Genomic DNA, 21,459 nt, shown 5'->3' with positions numbered 1-21,459 from the left:
ATCGGGGATTCCTGGAAAACAGCGGTGCATATAAGCGTGTCTGCCCCTTTTTTCTTCTGGCACAGCATCTGGAATCTGAAAGAAGCCACAATTCGGGTGCAGCATGATGACGAGTCGCTGCTCGTGCTTGCTTCCGCCACGTCAAAAAACAACAAGTTCTGACAACCCAGTGTGTCCGTACCAAAGCCACCCGGGAGAGGTCCAGACTCTTCTGGAACAATCTGAACTGGCTTCTTTGTGGGAATTTACGAAGGGAGTTGAAAGATGGACAGCAGAGTCTAAGCCACGGGCTTCAGTTGATCTGCCCCTGAAGACCCATTGGGCTGTCACATATGAGATAGCAGCGCCTTTGTCCTGACCGTTCCTCATTCAAAACTATTCTCTTGCGCCTTTAGCTTGTTCGAAAAATCCTAGCGATTATCCTGGTGCGAATTGCATGGAAAGAGACCCGGGCCCCGTTTGCTGCTGTTTGCTCGCGCCCTGACTGTTGCCCGGACGTTCGTCTCAGAGTGGCATCACTACTTTTTCGTTGGCTATACAGCAAGGTATTAGTAGTGCGCATAGTGTGGCATTTTCGCCACACATTCGAGATTTTTATAAATACTCTATTCCTCCTTGCACATCTGGTTGGACCTCCAGCTTAACCTCAACCCCACAGCTATACGCATCAAGCATGCATCCTTTGTTTCTGGGTCCATCTTCACAACTCGAACAAGGCCAACAACCAACTCAGCCAACTTGGATCGATCTACCGTGTGCCTGACAGCCATCCGCTCTGATGACGGCACCAGGGAAGAAGATGGCGGGGATGATCCCAAGGCCTCGACGCACGGGAAGGCCATGCAGGACTAAGATTACTGAGAGAATGTCAAAAGATGCGCGTCTAGTGGATTCAATGACGGGAAGGATGTCAAAGCTCGCTCTCACAGAGAACCAGCGCCAAAACTCCCACAGAGGTGGTGCAGGAGCCATTCTGCCCGACCAAAACCAGGTCAGTACTGACCCGACTTGGAAGACGGGCCAAATTCGAGCTTTGCAGGGTGGCCGACCAAAACATGCGCCAAGTAACACTGAAGAGCCGGTCAGGCAATACGGGAAAGAAAGCTGACAAATGGATGGAATGACAGAGGCTCGTGCTGAGGGCAATCCTGGGAAATATCGATGTCAGTGTGAAGAGCAGGCGCTACCTTCGCGAGCAAGCCCGGCGCATACTCCGGTTCCTGAGTCTAAGGACCAGTTGGTTGAACCGCAGAGTTCATATATAGTACTCACCGTTGTCTTCTCTTCTCTTCCTTTCTTCACAGGCGCACAGTTGGCCGTGTCGTAGAAGCAACCCCGAGGTCCAGTGGAGTCCGTGGGGCTTGTTTGGTTAAGCATCAGATGTTGCGTGGACACGGAATCGTTCTATTCGGAGGACTGCATTTGGAACAGGAGCCAGGGGTCATAAAATCGGAGTGCAAAATTGATAGTTCATACACTTCTACCTAGCATTCTAGCTGCTGCATCTGAGAAATACATAGACAATATGTTGGACCATCTTGATGTTCCACACAGCGGTCCACTGGTGACCTTAACACACAGCAACTATGCGCCACATGTTAACAAGCTATCGAGTACCTCTTGTGGGGATACTGTTTGTAGAGGAATAATTAGAACTTGATGGTGAGCTGCCACTCATGCTCAGAACCACCAACAAAAGCACACCAGGTGTCGTTCTCCCTGCTCCCAAGACTGGCCACCAAGGTTCGCCACCAATGTGAGAAGCTACTCACGGACCCTTGTAGGCCACACATACTCATTGACGCCATCACTGCTGTAGCTGTTGTTGAAGAAGCTGCTGTATCTGCTGCAACACCTCGACGCTAAGAGTCACGTTCTTCGACACGATATCCTCGAGGCCGTTGGTTGTGGCAACGTCCGGGTTGGGGTAATACCAAGACGCGATCGCAACGACAACGTAAACCACCTGTGTGACATTAGGCCCCTTCCCATGGACAGCCAAACCAGTAGGACCAAAAACTTACCACGAGAAGTGCTCCCTCGAGCCAATTGCTCTCCCCGTCCCGCAGGAAGTTGCCAACCGCCAGTATCGACAGCACGAGCAGGGCTATCATGAATATCTCAAAGTTGAGGTCCATGGGCTTGCCAAGGGCCCATCCGATGAGGACCACCAAAGGACCATTGAAAAGTGCAGTCTGGATCGAGGGCCCGAGACAGTGGTAGAGAGCAACGTTGATGACACCATCTAGCTACCGGTCAGTACGAATGGAACCCTGTTATTCCGCCAAGAGCAGCTCTGGTCAACTTACCCCATGCCTCGTCGATAGCCGTCAGGTGCTCGGCGGCTTTCTCGACGAGCGGCAGTAGGATCAGGCCCAGGAACTGGTCGGGCACGCCGCTCTCCACGACATGCTCAATGTTGTCGACCAGGAACACAAGGAGCAAGGTCACGACGACGATCGATACGGCCAGCGCGAGGACGGTCTCGGTCATAGTGAACTTCGGCCTTGCCTCATCGGCCTCCCGGTCCGCGTCGTTGTGCTCGTCCATCTCGATCACCTCGTCGAAGATGCTGTGCTGGCTGCTAGCGCAGTACCAGATATACAGGAAGAAGGCGACGACGAGCACGATGGACGTCGTCTGGCTGATGCGGAGGACGTCCTCCTGCAGCTTTCCCTCGGTAAACCTCTCGTGCAGCGCCCCAAGCACGTCCGGCACGGTCTCGGACTTGAGGGCCGAGTAGAAGGCGCTGGGGATGAGCAGGGCAAAGGCTGCGACCAGCAGCAGCCCTGATCCCACCTCGGACACAATGGGGTGGAACTTCTGCGTGGTCCACCGGATGCCGCCAAAGAAGAAGCAGAGCCCCAGACATAGCAGCAGGTTGGTCAGGATGGAGCCCAGGATGGCGGCCTGGATGATGGGGATCAGGTTGCCCTCATCGCCGTTGCCCCCCTCGACGTCGTGCTTCGCAATAAGGACGATGAACAGGATGATCTCCACGATAGAACCGAAGGTCGTCTCGATGAGGATGCCGGCCACCTTGGGCATCTTCCTAGCAAACTCCTGGCCGGCGAAGCCGAGGAGGTTGGCGGCTGGGATCATTGCGACATAGCTCACGGCGAAGGTCCAGAGGTGGGCGCGCGTGAGGAAGTGCAGCAGGAAGGCGACGGGCACGAAGGGCCACAGCACGTTGACCCATTTCGACACGGTGCATGAGCTCAACCAAAGGACGTGGAAGAAGTGCCGCGGGTGGAAGCCGCTGCGGCCGCTCTCGCCCTCGTGCGCGATTGTCACCCGGTGTCGTAGCGGTGCTGGCAGGAGTGTCGTGTACTCGCTGGCGCGGCTGTGGTTGTGGTCGCCCGGCATCTTTGCTGCTCGTCAGGTGCCAATGTCAATGTCCGATTGAGATCACCAGTACTTTTCTTGCTTGGTTGAACCGTCGGGCTGGCATGGATAGGTCCAAGCCGAAGCTGAGGCTGGTGAGGCGGGGGACGAGAGCGCCAAGTCCCAAGGCCGCTAGACGCGACGTTTAAGCTTGGGGCAAACGGAGCAGCTACCGAGCTGGGGAGATACCTGACGCCGTCGTCCCCGCTGAGTTTGACAGGCCGCTGTGGATTACCTGTGCCGGCTCGGCGGAGGCTGACACGAGCAGTTGGGGCCCTCTTCAGTCCGGAGGTCTACTCCCCGGCCCCTGCTCGCACGATGGAGATCTTCAAGGACGAGACGCTGCGGTAGTCTGGTACTTCGTCATCGCGCTCCGGCCGTGCCTCTGAGTAAGGGCATGCGCCTGGTCCAGATGTTCTGATGCATTTAGTGTTGCCGCATGTGGAGGATGATTACAAGCAGCTGCTGCGTGCCAGAGGTCACTGCAATGTGCTTTCACCGGACTTGAGACTCTACTTCTCACCGGCGCAAGCGGTAATGTCCAGATCTACCAAGCTGAGAAAGCACGCATGCTCGGGCCCGCAACGTGATGCTGTGAGATGGGATCTGGAGTCTCATGGCTTCTCCCCCAGGTACTGACGATTGTCCGACCGCGGCGTCCATGGTCGCGAGAGATATCTTGACCTCACGATGAAAGCGGCTTAGTGTTGTTTTCAGGGCATTTGTGGCACGAGAAGACATCCATTGTCTGCCGGTCGCCTCGTTCGCCTTTTTTTCCCTCATCTCGGCAATCGTATCCGGCGCCGGCTGTGGGACAACAGCCCACATTGCTGGCCTCCCACTCGTGAGCCCTCGTTTTCACCCTTTGTGCCCCTGCTTTTCCAATGCGTATGTCGCTGTTACTGGACGGCAATACCTCGAGAAATCTTCTCACATGAGTGAACCCGCGGTTCAAGTAGGCACGCTTTGTGGCTGCACAAGAGCAGTATACTCGCTTCCTAGAAAAGGAAGGGATCTGATGTTGTAATGTAGCAAAAGCATTACCGAGCCCATGCCAAGTCCTTGCGAGAGCAGTTCTTGTAACGGAGCAAGACATCCGTCACGATCCGCACGTCACCAATTGTATGCACCTGGGAGAAAATTGGACACATGTCAAGACCCTCGTCGCTAACGACGACCACGTCCTGCTGGGACAGATTGCACCGCGTCTCGAGTGCGGGTGATGTCCCGCGGAAGGTAAACAGGCCCAGAAGACACGACAGTGCGTGCCTGAGGCATGTTGGACGCTGTCAGCCAACTTTGAGTTCAGGTGTCTCCACCCATCGTGCAATACCGATGGACTGGGGGAAGGTGGCTCTGGGACCCAGGGTCCATCATGCCCACCACTGCAGTCATGTTGGTGGAATCGGCACACCACGTACAACACATGTCGAAGAACTGGCCATCACCTTGGCTTGGACAGTTGGAGTCGTTGGTGTGCTGTGGGAAACAGTGCCGCAGACCGGGAAATCAGGCTCACTCGGCGGCAGTCAGCGACGCCGCCCGAGAAGTGTGGATGATGCGTCGGGCACCACGGGCGCTGGCTCGTCTGGATGTGCCGTTGAGCGGCCGCTCGCGGGTGCTGTGACCATCCAATGGTGGGCTAGCTGCGCGAACCACACTGGTCGGGACGCGAAGGGTGCTGACGGAAGCGCAGGCATGTCACTGCGAGCTGCTTCTTCACTGTGCGCGCGCGTGTCTGTCTGTGTGACACAAGCCTGGCCCGGCGTGCGGGTGTGTTGTCGGTTGTCTTTCGCTTCCCCAAAGGCCAAGCAGATTATGCTTTGGCTAGTAAGCAGGAAACGTGGCGGGACCAGCCGCAGAAACAGGAGACGGAGGAGCGGGATCAGACCACCGTGCTGGCTGGGTTGACCATGTCGGAGCAGGCTCTGGACCCCAACGGGAGCATCGGCGATGAGATATGAGCTGAACTCTGCGCGGGCCTGGCGGGAGGCGTGAGCCTTTGACGACAATCTGACAGGTAGGATCGGGCGGGTTATTAAGAAAGCATAGCGAGCGTTGCCGTCGCCGCTACCGGGAGGCCACCCCGGCCGTCTGATCGAGCGGCCGCATGCATGCACTCACGCACGCACGCACGCACGCACACGCACGCACGCACGCACTCACAGAGAGAGCTGCCCGCCTCGAGGACGAAACGGGTACCGGTAGTAGCGATCGCATCCCGATGTGTTAGCGGCGTGGTGTTGGATTGCCAATGCCCACCTGCATGCGTCCCCCGTTTCCCCCGTTGTGACCTGATCCGGACAAACCTGGACAAACTCAGCCCCGGCGATCCTCGCCCGGGGTCTGGACCGCACACGGCCGCTGCTCATAAAGGGAAGTGAGCTACACAAGAGTGGGCTTGGAGGGCACAGGCGGGACAGGACATGCCATCTTGTCGCACAGCACAGGCGAACAGGCGAACAGGCGACTGGCCGACCAGCAGACCAGCAGACCGGTAGACTGGCCGGCCGGAAGAGATCCATCCCTTCCCAGTCCGGTCATGCTGCGCAAGGCTCACCCGAGTGGAAGAGATCGTCGCTGTGCCTACTGGGGACGATAGACCACCCTCTGCAGTCCACCCGCCCGAGCGGCGGTGGCAGGCCCTGCATTGATATGTCATGTCGAACGGGAAGAAGGGGAGATCAATGTAGCGATTGCATGTAGACGGGATAGGTAGATGGACAGACGGGCAGTCAGACTGTCCAACTAACAACTGCCTAGGTAGACAATGAGACGGACAGATAATAATAGTAGTAGGTCGACTGTTAAGAAACTCGTGCGCGGTGCATGCTGCGGCTCGCGGCTTGTCACTTGAGAATGGGCTGATTTTGCCCGTTGGGGATGCCACGCCGCATAAAGCGAGGGCATCTGACAGGCGGCTACTTGGAGCTCATAGACCATAGTACCGAGGCTATCGGAGATAGCGGGGTGGGAAAGAGGGTTGGAGGAAGGAAGGTGGAGGAGGATGGAAGGGACGGGCTCCTCCTTCCCCCCTCGGCAACGCCCCTGGTTCATTGTGTGAGAGAGCGAAGTGTCGCTCTCTTTTTTTCCCAGAGGCCCGCGTCTCAAACAACGTGGCAGCCGGCCAATCATGGCGGGGTAGTTCCATGCCATTGGTGTGTCACAGGCGGGCGGTGGATCCGGAGTCTGCCAGAAATCAGACCACCGCCCTCGACATCGTGCCATTTCGAGCGACTTTCGACTCAAAGGTCTTGCAGAGTCAGGCCAACAGGGACAGACAGGAACAGGGCACCTGCAGACAAGAGATGCGCTCTTTGCCTCTGCCTCAGCCCGTGGTTCCGCCTCTGATACACTCGTCCAGCGCGCACTAATCATGCCGCCTCCTCCTGCATCTGCAGTTATCTGCGCGCGAGGCTGCAGCTGCTCGACTGTCAGTCCGTGTCAACCTCCTCAAGCCATCTGTCAACCACCCACCCTCGCCCCCATCCGTACATCTGCAGCTAATCCAATCCATCGTCGTCGTCGCGACATTCCACTCTTGACTCGTTGACTCCTCTGGTCTACTTCTCCGCCCTCGCCTGGTTTCAGTGCAACCAACCCGTTCTTCGCCATCCCCCCTGCCGCCTCCCACACACCCCTACCCATCTGCCTGTCTGTCTGACTGGATCGTCGTCCCCGGATTCCAGAGTCTTGGGTCCCTTGAGTCTCCCAACATATACACGCTCTTAAGAGTCTGGCTGTTTGCTCTCTCGTCCCTTTCCGATCCCGCTAGGTCGACATTACACCCTCCTATAACATTCCCGCCCCATACTCCTGGGCCCTCTTTGTGAACCCGTCTCACACCTGTCTACCCTATCCTGCGCCTGTCACCCACGGCCGGGTCCAGCCTAGTCCTTACCTGTGCCGAGGCGACCGTGCCGTTCTGAGCATTCTGGCTTGAACTGCCATCCCGCCGCGGCACCTGTTCAGAAGCGTCCAGTCTGTCTCCTGGCTGGAGTTCAACAACTAACTAGCGCTCGGGCAACCACCTGAGGCATTCTTCTCGGCCTTGGAACTGCCTTGTTAGTCGGATCCACCATCGTGACATCTTCCTTTGCGTCTCTGTCGGCTCGGCCGGAACCGCGGGTCGCCCCTGCGGAACAGACTCTTGACGCCGACCACCACCCATTCTGCGAAGCCGCCTCTGTAATTCCCACCAAGAAGACCCGCCCCGGCCCTGAGCGTGGTGTGCGATCATGGCACCCGGAATACTAGAAACGAGCTCGGACAACACGCGGAGCCATGACGGCAACATCGAGACTACCGAAGGCGTCATTGGCGCAAACTGCGTCGACCGTATAACCCTCCTCAAGAGCATGCCCGAGGTCCCATCACAAACCCAGGTCTGCATCGTGGGCGCTGGTCCAGCCGGCTTGATGCTCGGCGCAAACCTGTCGAGATTCGGCATCAAGGCCCAGGTCATAGACGATCGTGCGGATCCAACACCTGTAGGAAGGTATATACACTCCCTCAGGAGCCCATCGTCGTAGCAGGCGGGCCTTGACTTGAGCTGACCGGGTTGCACAGGGCTGATGGCTTGCAACCAAAAACCATCGAGACCTTCAGGCAGATGCGCCTGGTCGACCCCTTACTGCAGCGGGGCGTCCGCGTTTATGACATCTCTTTCTGGCGCTCAACAGCCGACGAGCCCCTCCGCCGGCTGGGCCGTGAAGTCCACTACCCGCCCGTCATCGATGTGTTGGACCCGTACATCCTGCTCGTACATCAGGGAATGGTAGAAAGCTTGTTCATCGAGGACATGAAGAAGCGCGGGGTTGAGGTCAAGAGAAACTGTGCCTTTGAGTCGTACAGCGCGTGCGACGCCTTGATGTCCAAGAAGGTCGGCGCAGCGCTTCAGATCAATACCAGGGTGAATGTGACTCAGGACAAGAGAACGATATTGGCACAGTACCTTGTTGGATGTGAGTTTGACCCATGCGAGCTGGGCCGCGGTAGGACAAGGAAGCTCGAGCTGACCCTGTCTAGGCGACGGCGCACACTCAAAGGTACGGAAGAGCATCCCCGAGGCGCGGCCGGTGGGCATGTCGCAGCCTGTTGTCTGGGGTGTGCTGGATGGGGAACTCGAAACCGACTTCCCAGATATCTGGTCCAAGACGCTGGTCTTCTCGCAGGAATTCGGCTCTATTCTCATCATACCCCGGGAACGCAACATGACCAGGTTCTACATCGAGCTCAAGAGCGGGATGAAGGAGGACAAGAAGATCCTGGGCCAGGAGTTCATCATGGCGCGCGCAAAACAGATCATGGCACCGTTCAGGGTCAACTGGAAGTACATCGAATGGTTTGGGCGTTACCAGATCGGCCAGAGGGTTGCCAGTCGGTTCTGCGACTCTCACCACCGTGCATTCCTGGCAGGCGATGCCAGTCACACCCACTCACCCAAGGCGGCGCAGGGTATGAACACCTCGATGCATGACTCCTGGAACCTGGCGTGGAAGCTGAACCTCTCTGTCCGGGGACTGGCGAAGCCTACGCTCCTGGAGAGCTACGAGGAAGAGAGGAGGAAGATCGCGCTGGACCTGGTCAATTTCGACTACGAGCATGCCAACCAGATCGCCGCCGGTGACGCGGTGACGCTGGCTGAAAACTTCAAGACCAACGTCCGATTCATCTCCGGCATTGGTGCCGAGTATGGCGAGAACTCCATAAACATGCTGGAGAGCCAGACGTGGCTGCTGGGCGAGGCCAAGCCAGGTTGCCTGCTCCCCCCGGCCAAGGTGACCCGGTACCTGGACTCCAACCCAGTGGACATCCAGCTCGACATCCCCATGCTCGGGCAGTTCAGGATATATCTACTCATGTGGGACGTGCACCAGGCGAAGATGTTCCTAGATAACTTCTGCGACGCATTGGCAGCGGACAACTCGCTCATCCGCCAGCTCTCAGTAGCAGCCAGCCTGTCGTATGCGGCACAGCCGAGAATGCCCGCCCCTGAGGATATATACGTCCGACCGGAGAGGTACACTGCCGTCAGCCACCTGTTCACATTTGGCCTTATCAGTAAGCACCCCCTCCAACTAAAGTGACTAGGGCAGTTGCCATGACGGAATGCTAACACAAGACAACCAGCAACCATGCCCAAATCTGACATTGAGATCTCCGACCTGCCGCCCCTGCTGCAGGACAGCCGCTGGACGTTCTATCTGGACGACATTCCCGAACAGGACACGCGCGGCTCGCTGTGCACAAACAAGTGGCTGGGCAGCCTGGGGCCCGGAGAGGTCGCCATTGTCACTGTGCGCCCGGACGGCTACGTCGGCAGCCTGGGCAGGTGGGACACAAGCGTCGACGACGCCGGAGAGGAGGCGGCCAAGTGGCTCGACACGTATTTCGACCGGTTCCTGCAGATCCCCGAGGTGCTCAGGAGTCCCTCCCCGAACGCCTCCGTGTCTGCCACCAGCACTGTCAATGGGGCGAAGCGGGTGAAGGTCGAGGAGATGGAGGGTGTGAACGGCACCTCCTGATGGCGTCCGCATGGGGCAGCACGGGGAAGCGAGGAGGAAGTTAATGATGCAACTGTTTGACACTGAAGGGGTTGGGGCGTAAGGTTCTGATGGGTTTGGCACATCATCCATCCCTCTCTCTCTTTTTGCTTTCCCCCATTACGAATGGGATGGTGCATTTGCCGGGCAAGAGAAAAGACTGCTCGCCACTTTTGCATTGGGATACTTTTTTTTTTTTTTTGCTCCCAGACTTGGGCAGGGGCAGAGCGTAGTGAAGCAGCGCATCTGGGCGAAAATGATCTTGGGATAGACATTGCATTCTACTACGACGACCAGGCACGCGGTGGTGGGATGTGGAAGTGAGAGGCACTTGTACATAGGTGGTGTCAGTCGCACTCTGCTCGGGACATTTGAGAGATGGGGCAATGTCATGACCGTAACGTTTGTGTTAGAATCAACGATGTAAAACGTTATAATAACCCAAGTACTGGTTTTGCCGCCATGCCTGCCAGAATGATTTGCTAGATATGCCTACGTGCCTATAATTCGTCCCGTAACCGCTCAGCAGCTTCCTGGCCGACTAGGTCGTCACCAGAGGTCGGCACGAAGCCTTGTTCCTCATTCCCATCCTCCCCAGCCGTTCGGTCGTCTAGTTCGTCCCTGTGGCCAACCTGCTCCTCAACCCTGTCGACTATCCTGCCTACCTTATCAATCATGGATTCAGGATCGCCGGTCTCGCTCTCAGCCGCATGCTTGTCCGCTCGGCCAACCTGCGCAGTAGGCACAGCACCCTCCTCCCCGACGCCGACGACCTTGGCGCTCTGTCCCTCGCCGCCCGCGACGCCGACCTCCATGGTCGCTCCGGGTTTCCCGCCGGCCAGCCCGACGGCGGTGGAGCCGGTGCGGAACACGAGGCGCACCGGGAGCCACACGAGCCACCACAGCGGGCCGTACATGAAGCGACGGAACACCAGCCACGACAGCGTGGCGAGCAGCATGTAGAAGGTGGTCTGCAGGTACCAGGTGTCGGTCTTGGTGCTCTTGAGCAGCACGCCGACCAGGTCGCGGCTGGACCGCAGCATGTCGTCCATTCGCGAGTAGTTGGACCCGAGCGACTTCATCTTGAGCGTCGACTCCTGCAGCGTCTCGTGCACCGCGATGCTGCGCGACAGCTCGTCCGTCACGGCCTGGTGCGCCCGCCGCAGCGACACCGTCAGGTCCGACGACGCCGCCACCACCGGGTCGCCGTAGTTGCCCGTGGCCTTTTGCGTCTGCCGTCGTCGCGGCGCGGGGCCCGCCGGCGGGGCTGGCGAGTTGGCGCCCGACCGGCTTGGCGTCGAGGCCGCTCGCGTGTATGACTGGAGAAGCAGCTCGCGCTCGAGCCGCTGGGCCGCCTCGAGGGAACGCTTCGCCGTGAGCTGGGCCCTATGGAAGGATGCGCGGCAGCTGGGACGAGATGGGGCAGAAGGTCAGCTTTCTGAAGCCATACGATCATATGTTTTGTGGAGTTGGCGCAGGAGTGCGAACACAACTCACCTCTTTACCTCGCCTTCCAGCCTGGCCGCGCCCTCCCTCAGTCTCTCTTTCTGCCGCGCGGCGTCGCTGCCGTCCCTGCCGCCGCGTAGGTCCGTGATTTCCTCGCCTAGGAGCTCCAGGTCCTCCTCCTCCTCGCGCAAGATGTTGCCGATCTCGCCGCTCAGCTCCGCCGCGACATTATCGTCGTCCTCGCCGAGGCCATCCCCGCCGGGAAGGGGCACCGAGCCAGGCTGGAAGTTGAGGTTTGCGAGTCGGTCGATCAGCTCCCTCACCTGTGCTGTGGTTTCCTGCAGCGCTGTCAGGCGCTCTTGCAGCGAGTCGAACGACATGTCTGATCTTCACGCAGCTCTCTCTCTCTCTCTCTCTCTCTCTCTCTCTCTCTCTCTCTGTGCTAGTTTTTCGCGCGAGGGCGAAGGTCCGTGAAGGTTCTCGTGCGGGAGTGTGTAAAAAAAAGATGCTGAGTGTCTTGGACTTCAGGACAGCTTCCCTGACTTGCCTGCCCTGAGGCCACACGTCATTCCAGGGGTAGCACGGCCCGAGCGCCACGGCCCAGTACCTAGGTAGCCCGGGGCAGGCGGTCGCCTGCCCTCCTGCCCGCCGCGAATTTTCCCGCCGTATCCAAGCAAAGAGAGCTTCTGACGGGGACCGCCGATTATGCTGCCCTCGCGACGAATTCACGATACCCACGCCAGGCCGCCCACAACCCCAATCGAGAGCCCCAAGAGCCACCATCCGCGTATTATTGAGAAATCATAGCGCCAGAGTCTCTTCGACGAGATATCTCAAATCCGCAGGCAAAGACTCAGACGCAGACACCCAAACGCACGCCGCCAACCGCCTCCCAAGATGATCACCCGCTTCATCACCGAGGTCAACACCAAATTCAACCCCTTCTCTGCAAAATCGAGGTCCGCCCGGCTGTTCCTCTCGTTCCTGCCGCCCACGGCGCGCAGCCAGGGCATGGCCATCCAGACGAAGCTGCTGCCGCGGGCATCAACCGACAAGGCGGCCCTGCAGGTCAAATTCAGTACGGTTACATTCTCCGCATCTTCCTAGCTGCTATGCACATACAGACGTGGTGTGTATGTGTGTGTGTATGCGTATGCATTCTACAGAGAATACTAACCATCGCTCCTTGAGCACAGAGGACGGAAAGCTTCTGGACCTCGACTGCGAGAACTTGGGCATCAAGAGCCTCGTCGAGGAGTGCGACAGACACTCACGGGCATTGCAGAAGCAGGCAGACCTGGCGGATGCGTAGTGACCTGCTTGAGGGTCGTCCTGAGAAGAGCAGTGGGGGACGTAGGACGAAGTAGGCGCGGGGAGAATACCCATGAGTGTATGCATGGCAGGCGTTTGGAGGGAAAAGGTGGCTTTCTCTTGTGAATTACCTACGGTGTATATCCGAGCATATTCGGCGATGGCCACTAATGCCAACCAAACACACGGATCGAGGCAAGCAGATCTCGGCAAAGACTACGGCAGTCTCAAAGAAGCTCGAACGACTCGTATTTCTCTTGGGCGGGTTTTTATCTACTTTTGATGTTCAAATACGACCACGAACTAACGCTAACCCGGGGAAGACAATCGCCTCAGCCCATTGGGAATCCACCGGACTCATAGACTCTGGATTGGGGCCATACATCTATGCGGAGGCTCCGCTGATGAAGAACCACTTGTCTATCGAGGCGTCGATCTTCTCAGGGGGCAGCTCCTGGTTGGCAGGGATAGGAGGCAGCTGGTCGGGGGAGACACGGCTGGGAGAGTGGCTGACAGTCAGGTTGGTGCTGATAGATGGCATGTTAGCGGGGCGGTGGGATCATGAGAAGGGTTGGGCCGAACACATACGTAGAGACACCGCCGGCTGGGGTCTTGCCGGTGATCAGCCTCTCCCAGGCCTCGGCACACTCGTGGACGACGTCCATGGCGTACTTCTTGTTCTTGCACTCGCCAGTGAAGGCGAACTGGTTCTCAGGCTTTCCGTCGGGGATCTTGTAGATACGGAACCACTCGTTGGTGGCACGCAGAAGGCCGGGCAGGTGGCGCTCGACGTCCTCGACGTCGTTGAGCTTGGAGGCCAGGGGGTCGTTGACGTCGATGACGATGACCTTCCAGTCGGTCTCCTCCTCGTCGAGCAGGGCCATGACGCCCAGGACCTTGACCTGCTTGACCTGGCCGGTGTAGCCAACCAGCTCGCCGATCTCGCAGACGTCGAGCGGGTCGTTGTCACCCTTAGCCTTGGTCTCGGGGTGGACGACGTTGGGGTCCTCCCAGGTCTGGAAGGGCGTGGTGTTAGAGCACGGCGATGGGTGGCTACTGCTCATGTTGGATCAATCATACCTGGGGGAAGGCACCGTAGTTCCACAGGTAGCCCTTGTGGGGGAAGCAGTTGCGGACATATCGAAGCTTGCCCTTCTTGATGTCCTGCTTGATGGGGTTGAGGAGCTCCTCCTTGGAGATCTGGGCAATTGACACGGTGGAGGTTAGCCGACAGCTCGGACGAGTAGAGTCAGGCCGACACGAGGTGGTCGTGGCCGTGGTCGTGGCCGTGGCCGTGGGACGTGATGGTCTGCGTGACGGCGGTGTCAAGGCGCCACAACGGCCACAGCACCAGGTCGTAGCGAGTTCACTCACCTCAAGCTTGGCATTGGTCCAGCGAGGGATCTCAACGATCATGTTGAGGATGGTCTTCTCCTGGTTGGCAAACAGGGGGATGTCATGGAAGGGCGAGACGGGCACGCCATCCTTCTCGATGTACACGCGGTGCTCGAGGGTGTAGGGGGCGGCGACCTTGCGGGTGGCGTAAGACATGATGCCGTCTTGTCTTCTTGCTTCTTTTCCGGGCTGGACAGAGGAGGTGGGAGAAGAAGGAGAAGAAGAAGCCGAGAGGTGGCGGGCGATCTGGGCTGTGCGGAGGGACGAAATCTTGAATGCTGGGCTGGCCCTGGAAGAGCTTGTGAGGGTGAGGGTTGGATGCGGTCCAAAGGGGGGGCCAGAAGTTGACACCAGTCCACTTGCTGCTGCTGGTGAAGATTGTGGAGGGGTCGGGAGTGGAGGGGCTGCGGGCGATAGCGGGGCTGCAAGATTTGGCCTGCCACCAGCTCCTGGACCTGGACGACCGGAAGACACACTGTCGTTGTCATGGTAGCAGCGCCGGCAGCTGCGTGGCCCCAGCCCCAGCTGGCCCAGCCCCGATCTCCCCCCCGCGACCAATGGCCGGCAATCGCCTCCTCGTGCTCCTCGTGCTGCTCCGGCCTGAAGTTGCGGTAAGGCCAGGCGGAGGGCTCCTCGGGGCCGCATGACGCAGACTCAGACACGGAAGGGAGTCTTGCAGTACAAAGAAAGAATAAATGCTTGCTGCCGTTGCCCCTTGCACCTACCCCGGCCTTTGCAGTACTTGTGTGCGGCTGAGCTGGCACTTGGTTTCGATCGCCTTGATTCCCGGCGACACAACCAGCCGGTCTATGTCTCGCTGAATCGTCAAGGGTCGGGAAAAGTAGGAAACGTCCTAGATGTGCCTGTGTTCTTTTGCTCGTGGGAAGCATGGCTCGTAGCTCGTACAGACCCAGACCTGTTGTGTGCTCAACAAGTCCCCCGGTCAGCAGTTGGGAAAGAGAGCAACGCAAGAAGAAGAGAAGAAAAAAAAAAAAAAAAAAAAAAAAAAAAAAAAAAAAAAAGAAACCATTTCCACCGACCACGGGATGTTCTCGTGATCCAACCGCCCCCCTTTCCCCCTCCACCACACTTATACACACGCACTTACACATCTGCGCGCGAAGACGAAGACGAGGACAAAATTATTCATGATTTCCATTCAAACTGGTACCAAACATCACAAGCAATCGCCTCGTCTCTCCTCGTCAGGGTATCTGCTGCTAGACTAATGAAAGCATATTCCCAGTTAACATTTGCCGTTGAGCTCCATCTCATAATCTGTGCGCCATCTTGATGATGTGCAAGCACGCTTCTCTTCGCTCCGCCCCGCCCTCTCCCCCCAAGAGTTGGAAAGGGAAGAAAGAGGCAGGACGAAGAAGCCAAAGCTAGAAAAATACGATTCCCACTTTCACACCGTCTGCTTCATCTCGCGGGCGCTGGCAGCCGGACGGTTCTCCCGGCCGCCCTATCGCCGGGGGAGGTTGCCGTAGGAGCCCTTTCCAGAATTATTCCCGTATGCCCCAGCGTTGAATCCCTGCGTGATGCTCTGCCGCACTATGGCCGCTGCCGCCTGGCTCGCCGCCATCCTCTCCTTCTGCCGGTGTCTCTCTCGGAGGTACCCTGCCGCCTCAGGCCGCATCCGCAGGATTCGGAGGATCATGTCGTCCGACGGGTCTGCCTGCGCCTCTTTGCGCTTCTCCTCCTTGGCCCGCTTCATTGTGCCCAGGTTGCGGCTCATCATGATAGACTTGCCACGGCGGATCGTGCCCATGCTTCCGAATGCCCCTGCCCCAGAGTTGAACGTCGGCCCAAAGGTCGCCGGTGCCGACTGCCGGCTGGCCTGCTGCACCTGCTGCTGTGCGCGCTGTTGCGTGGCTGCAACCATGCGCTCCGACGTTCGGATGAGCGTCTCGGTCGGGTCGAAGTACCAGAAGTTGAGCGAGGCCAATTCATGCCACTTAGGTGATTTCAGTACCTCTGCTGGGACTCCCAGTACCTCGCCATCCTCGTCTTTGGCGTGGAAGAATTCAAAGAGCATGTCGAGCCACTTGTACACCACGTCGAGCTCGACCTGCGTGAGCGGCTTCTGTGTCGACGGCTTGTCTGACAACGGTGGCACCAGAAGGCCCTCTATTGCCATGAGGACCTCCTTCCACAGACGGGTCATGACGGCCATCATCGTGGCCTCGGTAAGCGTCTGCTTCATTATGGCAAAGTTTTCGTCAAAGTAGTTGAAGAGCGCCTGGAGTGCATTCTCCACATCGGCCTGTGTCACCGGCGGAGCAACGGTCTTCCTGGTCTTCCACATGTTCCCGATCGATGCAGCGATGCCCCGGCTGAGCAGGGTCTTCAGGGCTTCATGGGAAAGCGATGCGTTGATGACAGTTGTCAGCTGTGAGGGTGTCAGTTGCAAGTCGTACGTCGTAAGCGCCGACAGTTCCCAAACGTACCTTGTCCGTGATCTTCCGCACCATGTCTCGCTCTGTCCTTTTGAGGTGTCTGAAGGCCTTACCGAAGTGGAACTGGATGTCATCTTTCTCGCCCTCCATGCTCACTCTGATCAAGAGCCTGCCCTGCGTGTCAAGATCCAGCCAGAACTCACGCGGCAGGTAGTCGCTAAAATGGATCGGGTCGAGCTTCAGTGAGGTACGGCCCACAAAGTCATGGTCTCCGAAAGTATCGTAGTCCCACAATGTCGCGATCACGTTCACTGGCCCCGTGACAGTAACGTCCACCGACTCGTCCCAGCGTGGGTTCAGCGTCCTCGAGACCACGCGGGTCTTGGCAAGACGCTTCTGATACTCATCGACCAAGACTACATACGGGTCACTATACCCATTTGGGTCGCAAGCCTTGATGTCCTCTGCCTCGACGACCTTGATCGTGAAAACATACTTATCCGGCTTGCGGTACTGCTTCGGGCCTTCCTTGTTCCTTAGCACATCCGCGCACCCCTCCACGTTCATGGCCTTTTCTAGCTTATCCAGTGACTGCATCGCATATTCGATATTGTTCAACTTAACGAAGGACTGGATGGACCGGTCAGTGGATCTCTCCGGTGGGGGCACTGGAGGCTGTTAGGTGCTCACCTCAGGGTAGAACTGGAATGGCTCTATGCCGTCCTTGGTATTCCAGGCGTCCTTGGCCATTTGCATAAACCGCTCCTGCGTGGTCCTCTGAGCTGCCGCCAGCTCCTGGGCTGTTTGGCGGTCCATCTCCTTCGCGAACTTGCCCTCAACGATCTCGCAGTAGCGGCCAATCCCGGCAGCAAACGCCTTGGCTAAGGCGGTCATGAACTTGGCGTGGTGGACATCATCGTCCCATTCAAGCTGGAAGATCTGGTCGACAGTCTGGTTGAACAATTGGAATATGTCAATGATAGACACACTGTGGCGCTCCGCGTCCGTGGGGATGTTGCCCGGATGATTCGTCCTGACTTGGAACTGGTCCTGTTTGATGGCCTCTTCCACGAATTGTGTCATTCTCGTTTCCGCCTCGCCGATCCAGCGCCAGACAAACTCTTCTAGTACACTCTCGATGTGGAAGGCGAACGCCATTCCTGGAAGGAACTCGACATGGATCTTGCGGAGCTCGACCAGCTCCTTATACAAGTCGAACCCGTCCACCACGTTGACCTCCTCCCCTCTTTCCTTGGCCGCTATGACGATGGTCTCGATCAGGGCCTTTGCATCTTCCTCGAAGCTGGGGAATACTGTTTGGACCAGGACCGCGAAGGGCGACACTCCCATGATCTTGGGGTTCTTGGAATACTTTTTCTTGATCCTCGTGCACAACTTTGTGACTGCCCGACCAAGATTTACGACATGGGAGAAGTCCCAATCTTCTTTGGCTTGGGGGACCTCCTTTTCGAGGAATCCGTGGTACACTTGTTCAGCCTGCTGCTTGAGGCCCTCGGTGAGCGTCTTGGCGAACTCTTCCAGCTCCTCTTCCCGCTCGGAAAACACCGGGTCTGGGTATACGTGGTTCATGAGAAGGACCATTGTCACACCTACGGAAGGTGCCTTGGGTTCATAACAGTGCATTAGCACGTCATAGACATCTCGGAGGAGGGCATCGTGAAGAGCGTTGAGTATCTGCTGGTACAGGGTGAAGTCCACCAGTGTCCACTTGCTCGGATCAATCTCGGGCAGGGTCGCGGTGAACAGTTGAATGTAAGGGAGCTTCTTGGGCTCGGGCGGTGGAGCCTTGACAAAATCAAAACAGGCATCGAGCTCGTCACCTCGAAGTTCCTGGTCCAGGAACTTGCGCACAGCGACCTCGAGAAAGGTGATGTGCCTGGTGAACTGCGGGATACGCCAGTACGCGCACAGCTCGTTCAGTAGCTCCAGGGACTGGTGTGAGAGCGGGACGAACTCCTCAGACTCGGCGTGTAGCTGATCGAACGTCATGGCATTCTGGAGGATCATTTTATAGAACGCCCTCGGGTCAGGGGGGATAAAGGTGTAGTTGGGCTCATCCACGCTGCGTATACTGGAATTGTCATCAAACGAGAGTGAACTCAGACTGAAGGACGGGTCACCCCCGGGGCCGGCCGAGTCAGGATTGTTGATCATCTTGGCCAAGTCTGCAAATGCCTGCTCATCGGAGAAGATGGACGTGGGACGGACGGGCAAGGGCTTCTCGAAGCTCGTGACAGTCTTGCTGAGGTCGGGGCGGACCTTTAACACGTCCAGCATCAGCGATGTCAGGTGCTGACGCTCACCTGCTTTCCATTCCTCGAAGGACTCGTTTACGTCGAAGTCCTGCCGCCTAAGGGCGCCGTCCATGTTCGAGTCGAGGCGGTGCTGGTAGGCCTTGAGGTCTTTGAGGGCGGCCTCCTCGGTCCAAATGTTTCGGTTTACATCGACATCGGACTGCAGCTGGGAGTTGGTGCGGCCAAAGATCTTGCCCACGATCTGCACCATGTGCATGTCCTTGACCTGGTAGCTGTGCGGTATGTCGACCTCGATGGTCTTGTGCTCGCCACCGCTCTGGCCGCTGTCGATGGACAGGTTCTCGTCGTTGCGCAGCAACTTCTGCTCCAGGGTCTGGAGCTTGCTCATGAGCTCGGGCTTGTCCTTGTCGGTGCCGTGCTCCCTGAAGATGCTCAGGATCAGCCTCACGAAGAGGGCGAGGTGCCTATCAACCAAGATCTTCCAGGTGTGGTCATCGGGAGCCTTGCCTCGGCCCTGGGCCCTAGACGCAGACGAGTAGAAGATGAGGATGAGGGGCTCGAGCTTGCGGTCCTTGTCGAGGCTCTTGCGGAAGCTTGCATCGGTGAAGGAGGTGTAGGCCTCGGCAAAGCTCCTCTTCAGGTTTGGGTCGCTGAAGCCCTGGAGTTTCTCGGTGCCCCTGACGACATGCCCCATGCGCTTCTCCAGCCAGCCGGAGAAGCTGTGCGGGAGCTTGACCTCCTTGCCCGAGGTTGAGCCCGTGGGGATGAACTCCTTGACCAGCTCGCCGATGTTCTGGGTGTACGTGTGGACCCTTGTGGGCGCCTTGGGCACCGTGACATATTCCTTCCTCTTCTTCTTGGGCTGCAGCAGGTAGTGGAGGAAGGCGACGCTGAGGGCGTAGTTGTAGGCATCCTCGTAGCTGACGGGCGCCTGGAAGGCCCGCGAGCCAGCCCTGGACCTCCGTGGCGAGCCATCATCCTCGCGCTGCAGGCGATTTATGCTCTTGTTCAGGCTCCTGCTGTTGTGCTTGTACTGGCGGTCCGAAGACGTCGACATCTTGAGGGTTGCAGTCTGGGACGGGGGCAGGGCAGGGCCAGGCAGGGCAGGGCGGGGTGTTGCCGTGGGCGTGGGTGGAAGTGACGTCCGCGCCCCTTATCCTGACCACAACATCACTCGAGGCCGCTGTCTGTAACGGGAGCACCAGGCGGTCGGGCCGTGGACCGTGGATCGTGGACCGTGGAGGGTGGGATAGTGGATGCAGGCGAGTGTTGATGGAGCAGAAGGTTGGTTGTGAAACAGATGGACTAGCAGTCAACAACGGGCACCGTTGGGGTTGCTAGCTACTATGTATGTTACGTATGGGCGTTGTACGTACGTGTACGTGTACTGTATGCGGTACGTATGCACGTAGTGTCTATGCACGACGGTGCGCACGCAGTTGGACTAAAATGGCCCAGAAACGGGCGGTTGGAGCGTTGGGTCCTGTCGTCCTGGTCGCGGTGAGAGGGCAGCAAGGGCACAGGCACAACTTTTGTTCAGGAGTCTAGCTGGCTGTAGGGTGCCCAGGTGCAGGGCTATGACAGGACAGGGCAGGACAGGGTATGGTGTGGAGGATGGAGGAGGGAGGTGGAGGGAGGAAGGTCTGTCTACTGGTACCCACGGCAGGTCGTTCCCACCGATTGCAGCCCATGCAGCCCAAGGGGACGTCATCAGCCAGCCCAGCCAGCCCGGTGGGCGAATGGGAGGCGGGAGTAGGAAAGATGCGCCTGCCCATGGGTTCTCCCTGCCTGCGGGCTGTTGGTCTGTCGCTGGCGGCGCGGCACCCCCCCCCCACTTGGGCCTTTCCAATTCCAGCCACCCCTGACCGTATCACAGAATTAAACATGCGGGCCTGCAGTTGTCCAGTGAGAAATGCAGATTGTTATGAACGAGCCAGATTCTCCAACTTTCTAGTCAGTTGCGGTCGGTCACCTCCCGCTCGAGCAGCTCTGCGGGGACCATTGCCGAAAAGAAGAGTACAGCAGACTGCGCATAACGTGCCTCGAGCAATGCTGCCGTATCTGCCTGATGGCCACACAACTGCGCCGGCACGCTTGCAGCCAGGAAACATCCAAGTCCACAGCCACGGTCTACACTCGACCAGCATTAATATTGTTAGCTTAGCATATCTATGGGTTAGCAACCCGCAGGTCTCTTCATACCAAAACTTTGCCTAAGAGGTACCTTTTTATATCAAAAACACATATCTCCTTAAATAAAAGTAAATACCTCTTTCTAAACTTAAAACTTTACCCTTGCTAATATTAAAGAAAGAATTTTTAACTAAGAATATTAAGAAATAATAATTTAAGAAGGAAGATGGTATTAAGTATCTTGTGATAGGTGTAAAGACAAGGTAAAGAGAAAGTTCTTAAAACAAGCCTCATGGAAAAAAGCGAGCTAACAAAATTAATGCTGGTCGAGTGTACACAAGGTTGGCCGCTCGGCAGCACAGACGCCCGGGATAGTGTTTGATCTCGCCCGCTTGTCCTTCAGCAGAGCCCCCATCACGGCAGCCCTGGCTGGCCGAGGCATCGTGACATGGTGTTTTGATGTCGCAGGCTGCCCTGAGACGGTAGAGCGGGAGTACCGAACTGAGCTGAGCGGTGTGTCCCAGCCCGTAAAGGCCCGTTCGAGAGGCTGATGACCTTTCTCTCCTCTCC

At 57.7% G+C, this 21,459-nt stretch overlaps 7 protein-coding genes across 7 annotated transcripts; 2 read left to right on the top strand and 5 right to left on the bottom strand.

Annotated features, from left to right (window-relative positions):
- Nucleotides 1-1,807: 1,807 nt before the first annotated feature.
- INS49_010402 (uncharacterized protein) lies at nt 1,808-3,366 on the bottom strand (the record flags this gene model as incomplete). The annotated part of the gene is made up of 3 exons (XM_043171127.1): nt 1,808-1,966; nt 2,025-2,245; nt 2,310-3,366. 3 exons carry the CDS (start codon nt 3,364-3,366, stop codon nt 1,808-1,810), a joined length of 1,437 nt encoding a protein of 478 aa, XP_043025692.1.
- Nucleotides 3,367-4,424: 1,058 nt separating this feature from the next.
- Nucleotides 4,425-4,779, bottom strand: INS49_010401 (uncharacterized protein; the record flags this gene model as incomplete). Its single annotated transcript, XM_043171126.1, has 2 exons — nt 4,425-4,653; nt 4,718-4,779. 2 exons carry the CDS (start codon nt 4,777-4,779, stop codon nt 4,425-4,427), a joined length of 291 nt encoding a protein of 96 aa, XP_043025691.1.
- A 2,843-nt stretch (nt 4,780-7,622) lies between these two features.
- On the top strand, nt 7,623-9,911 carry INS49_010400 (uncharacterized protein; the record flags this gene model as incomplete). Its single annotated transcript, XM_043171125.1, has 4 exons — nt 7,623-7,882; nt 7,954-8,348; nt 8,413-9,447; nt 9,517-9,911. 4 exons carry the CDS (start codon nt 7,623-7,625, stop codon nt 9,909-9,911), a joined length of 2,085 nt encoding a protein of 694 aa, XP_043025690.1.
- Nucleotides 9,912-10,429: 518 nt separating this feature from the next.
- Nucleotides 10,430-11,755, bottom strand: INS49_010399 (uncharacterized protein; the record flags this gene model as incomplete). The annotated part of the gene is made up of 2 exons (XM_043171124.1): nt 10,430-11,336; nt 11,427-11,755. 2 exons carry the CDS (start codon nt 11,753-11,755, stop codon nt 10,430-10,432), a joined length of 1,236 nt encoding a protein of 411 aa, XP_043025689.1.
- Nucleotides 11,756-12,272: 517 nt separating this feature from the next.
- Nucleotides 12,273-12,687, top strand: INS49_010398 (uncharacterized protein; the record flags this gene model as incomplete). Its single annotated transcript, XM_043171123.1, has 2 exons — nt 12,273-12,453; nt 12,572-12,687. The coding sequence occupies 2 exons, from the start codon at nt 12,273-12,275 to the stop codon at nt 12,685-12,687; spliced, it is 297 nt and encodes a 98-aa protein (XP_043025688.1).
- Nucleotides 12,688-13,071: 384 nt separating this feature from the next.
- Nucleotides 13,072-14,237, bottom strand: INS49_010397 (uncharacterized protein; the record flags this gene model as incomplete). The annotated part of the gene is made up of 4 exons (XM_043171122.1): nt 13,072-13,213; nt 13,275-13,702; nt 13,767-13,886; nt 14,061-14,237. 4 exons carry the CDS (start codon nt 14,235-14,237, stop codon nt 13,072-13,074), a joined length of 867 nt encoding a protein of 288 aa, XP_043025687.1.
- A 1,309-nt stretch (nt 14,238-15,546) lies between these two features.
- On the bottom strand, nt 15,547-19,813 carry INS49_010396 (uncharacterized protein; the record flags this gene model as incomplete). The annotated part of the gene is made up of 3 exons (XM_043171121.1): nt 15,547-16,473; nt 16,532-17,110; nt 17,171-19,813. 3 exons carry the CDS (start codon nt 19,811-19,813, stop codon nt 15,547-15,549), a joined length of 4,149 nt encoding a protein of 1,382 aa, XP_043025686.1.
- Between the last annotated feature and the right edge of the window lie 1,646 nt (nt 19,814-21,459).

The sequence above is a fragment of the Diaporthe citri genome (assembly GCF_014595645.1).
Source record: "Diaporthe citri strain NFHF-8-4 chromosome Unknown scaffold_4, whole genome shotgun sequence".
NCBI classification, from domain to species: domain Eukaryota; kingdom Fungi; phylum Ascomycota; class Sordariomycetes; order Diaporthales; family Diaporthaceae; genus Diaporthe; species Diaporthe citri.
Note: the sequence above shows the minus strand (reverse complement) of the source record. Positions and strands in the feature narration are given on the sequence as shown.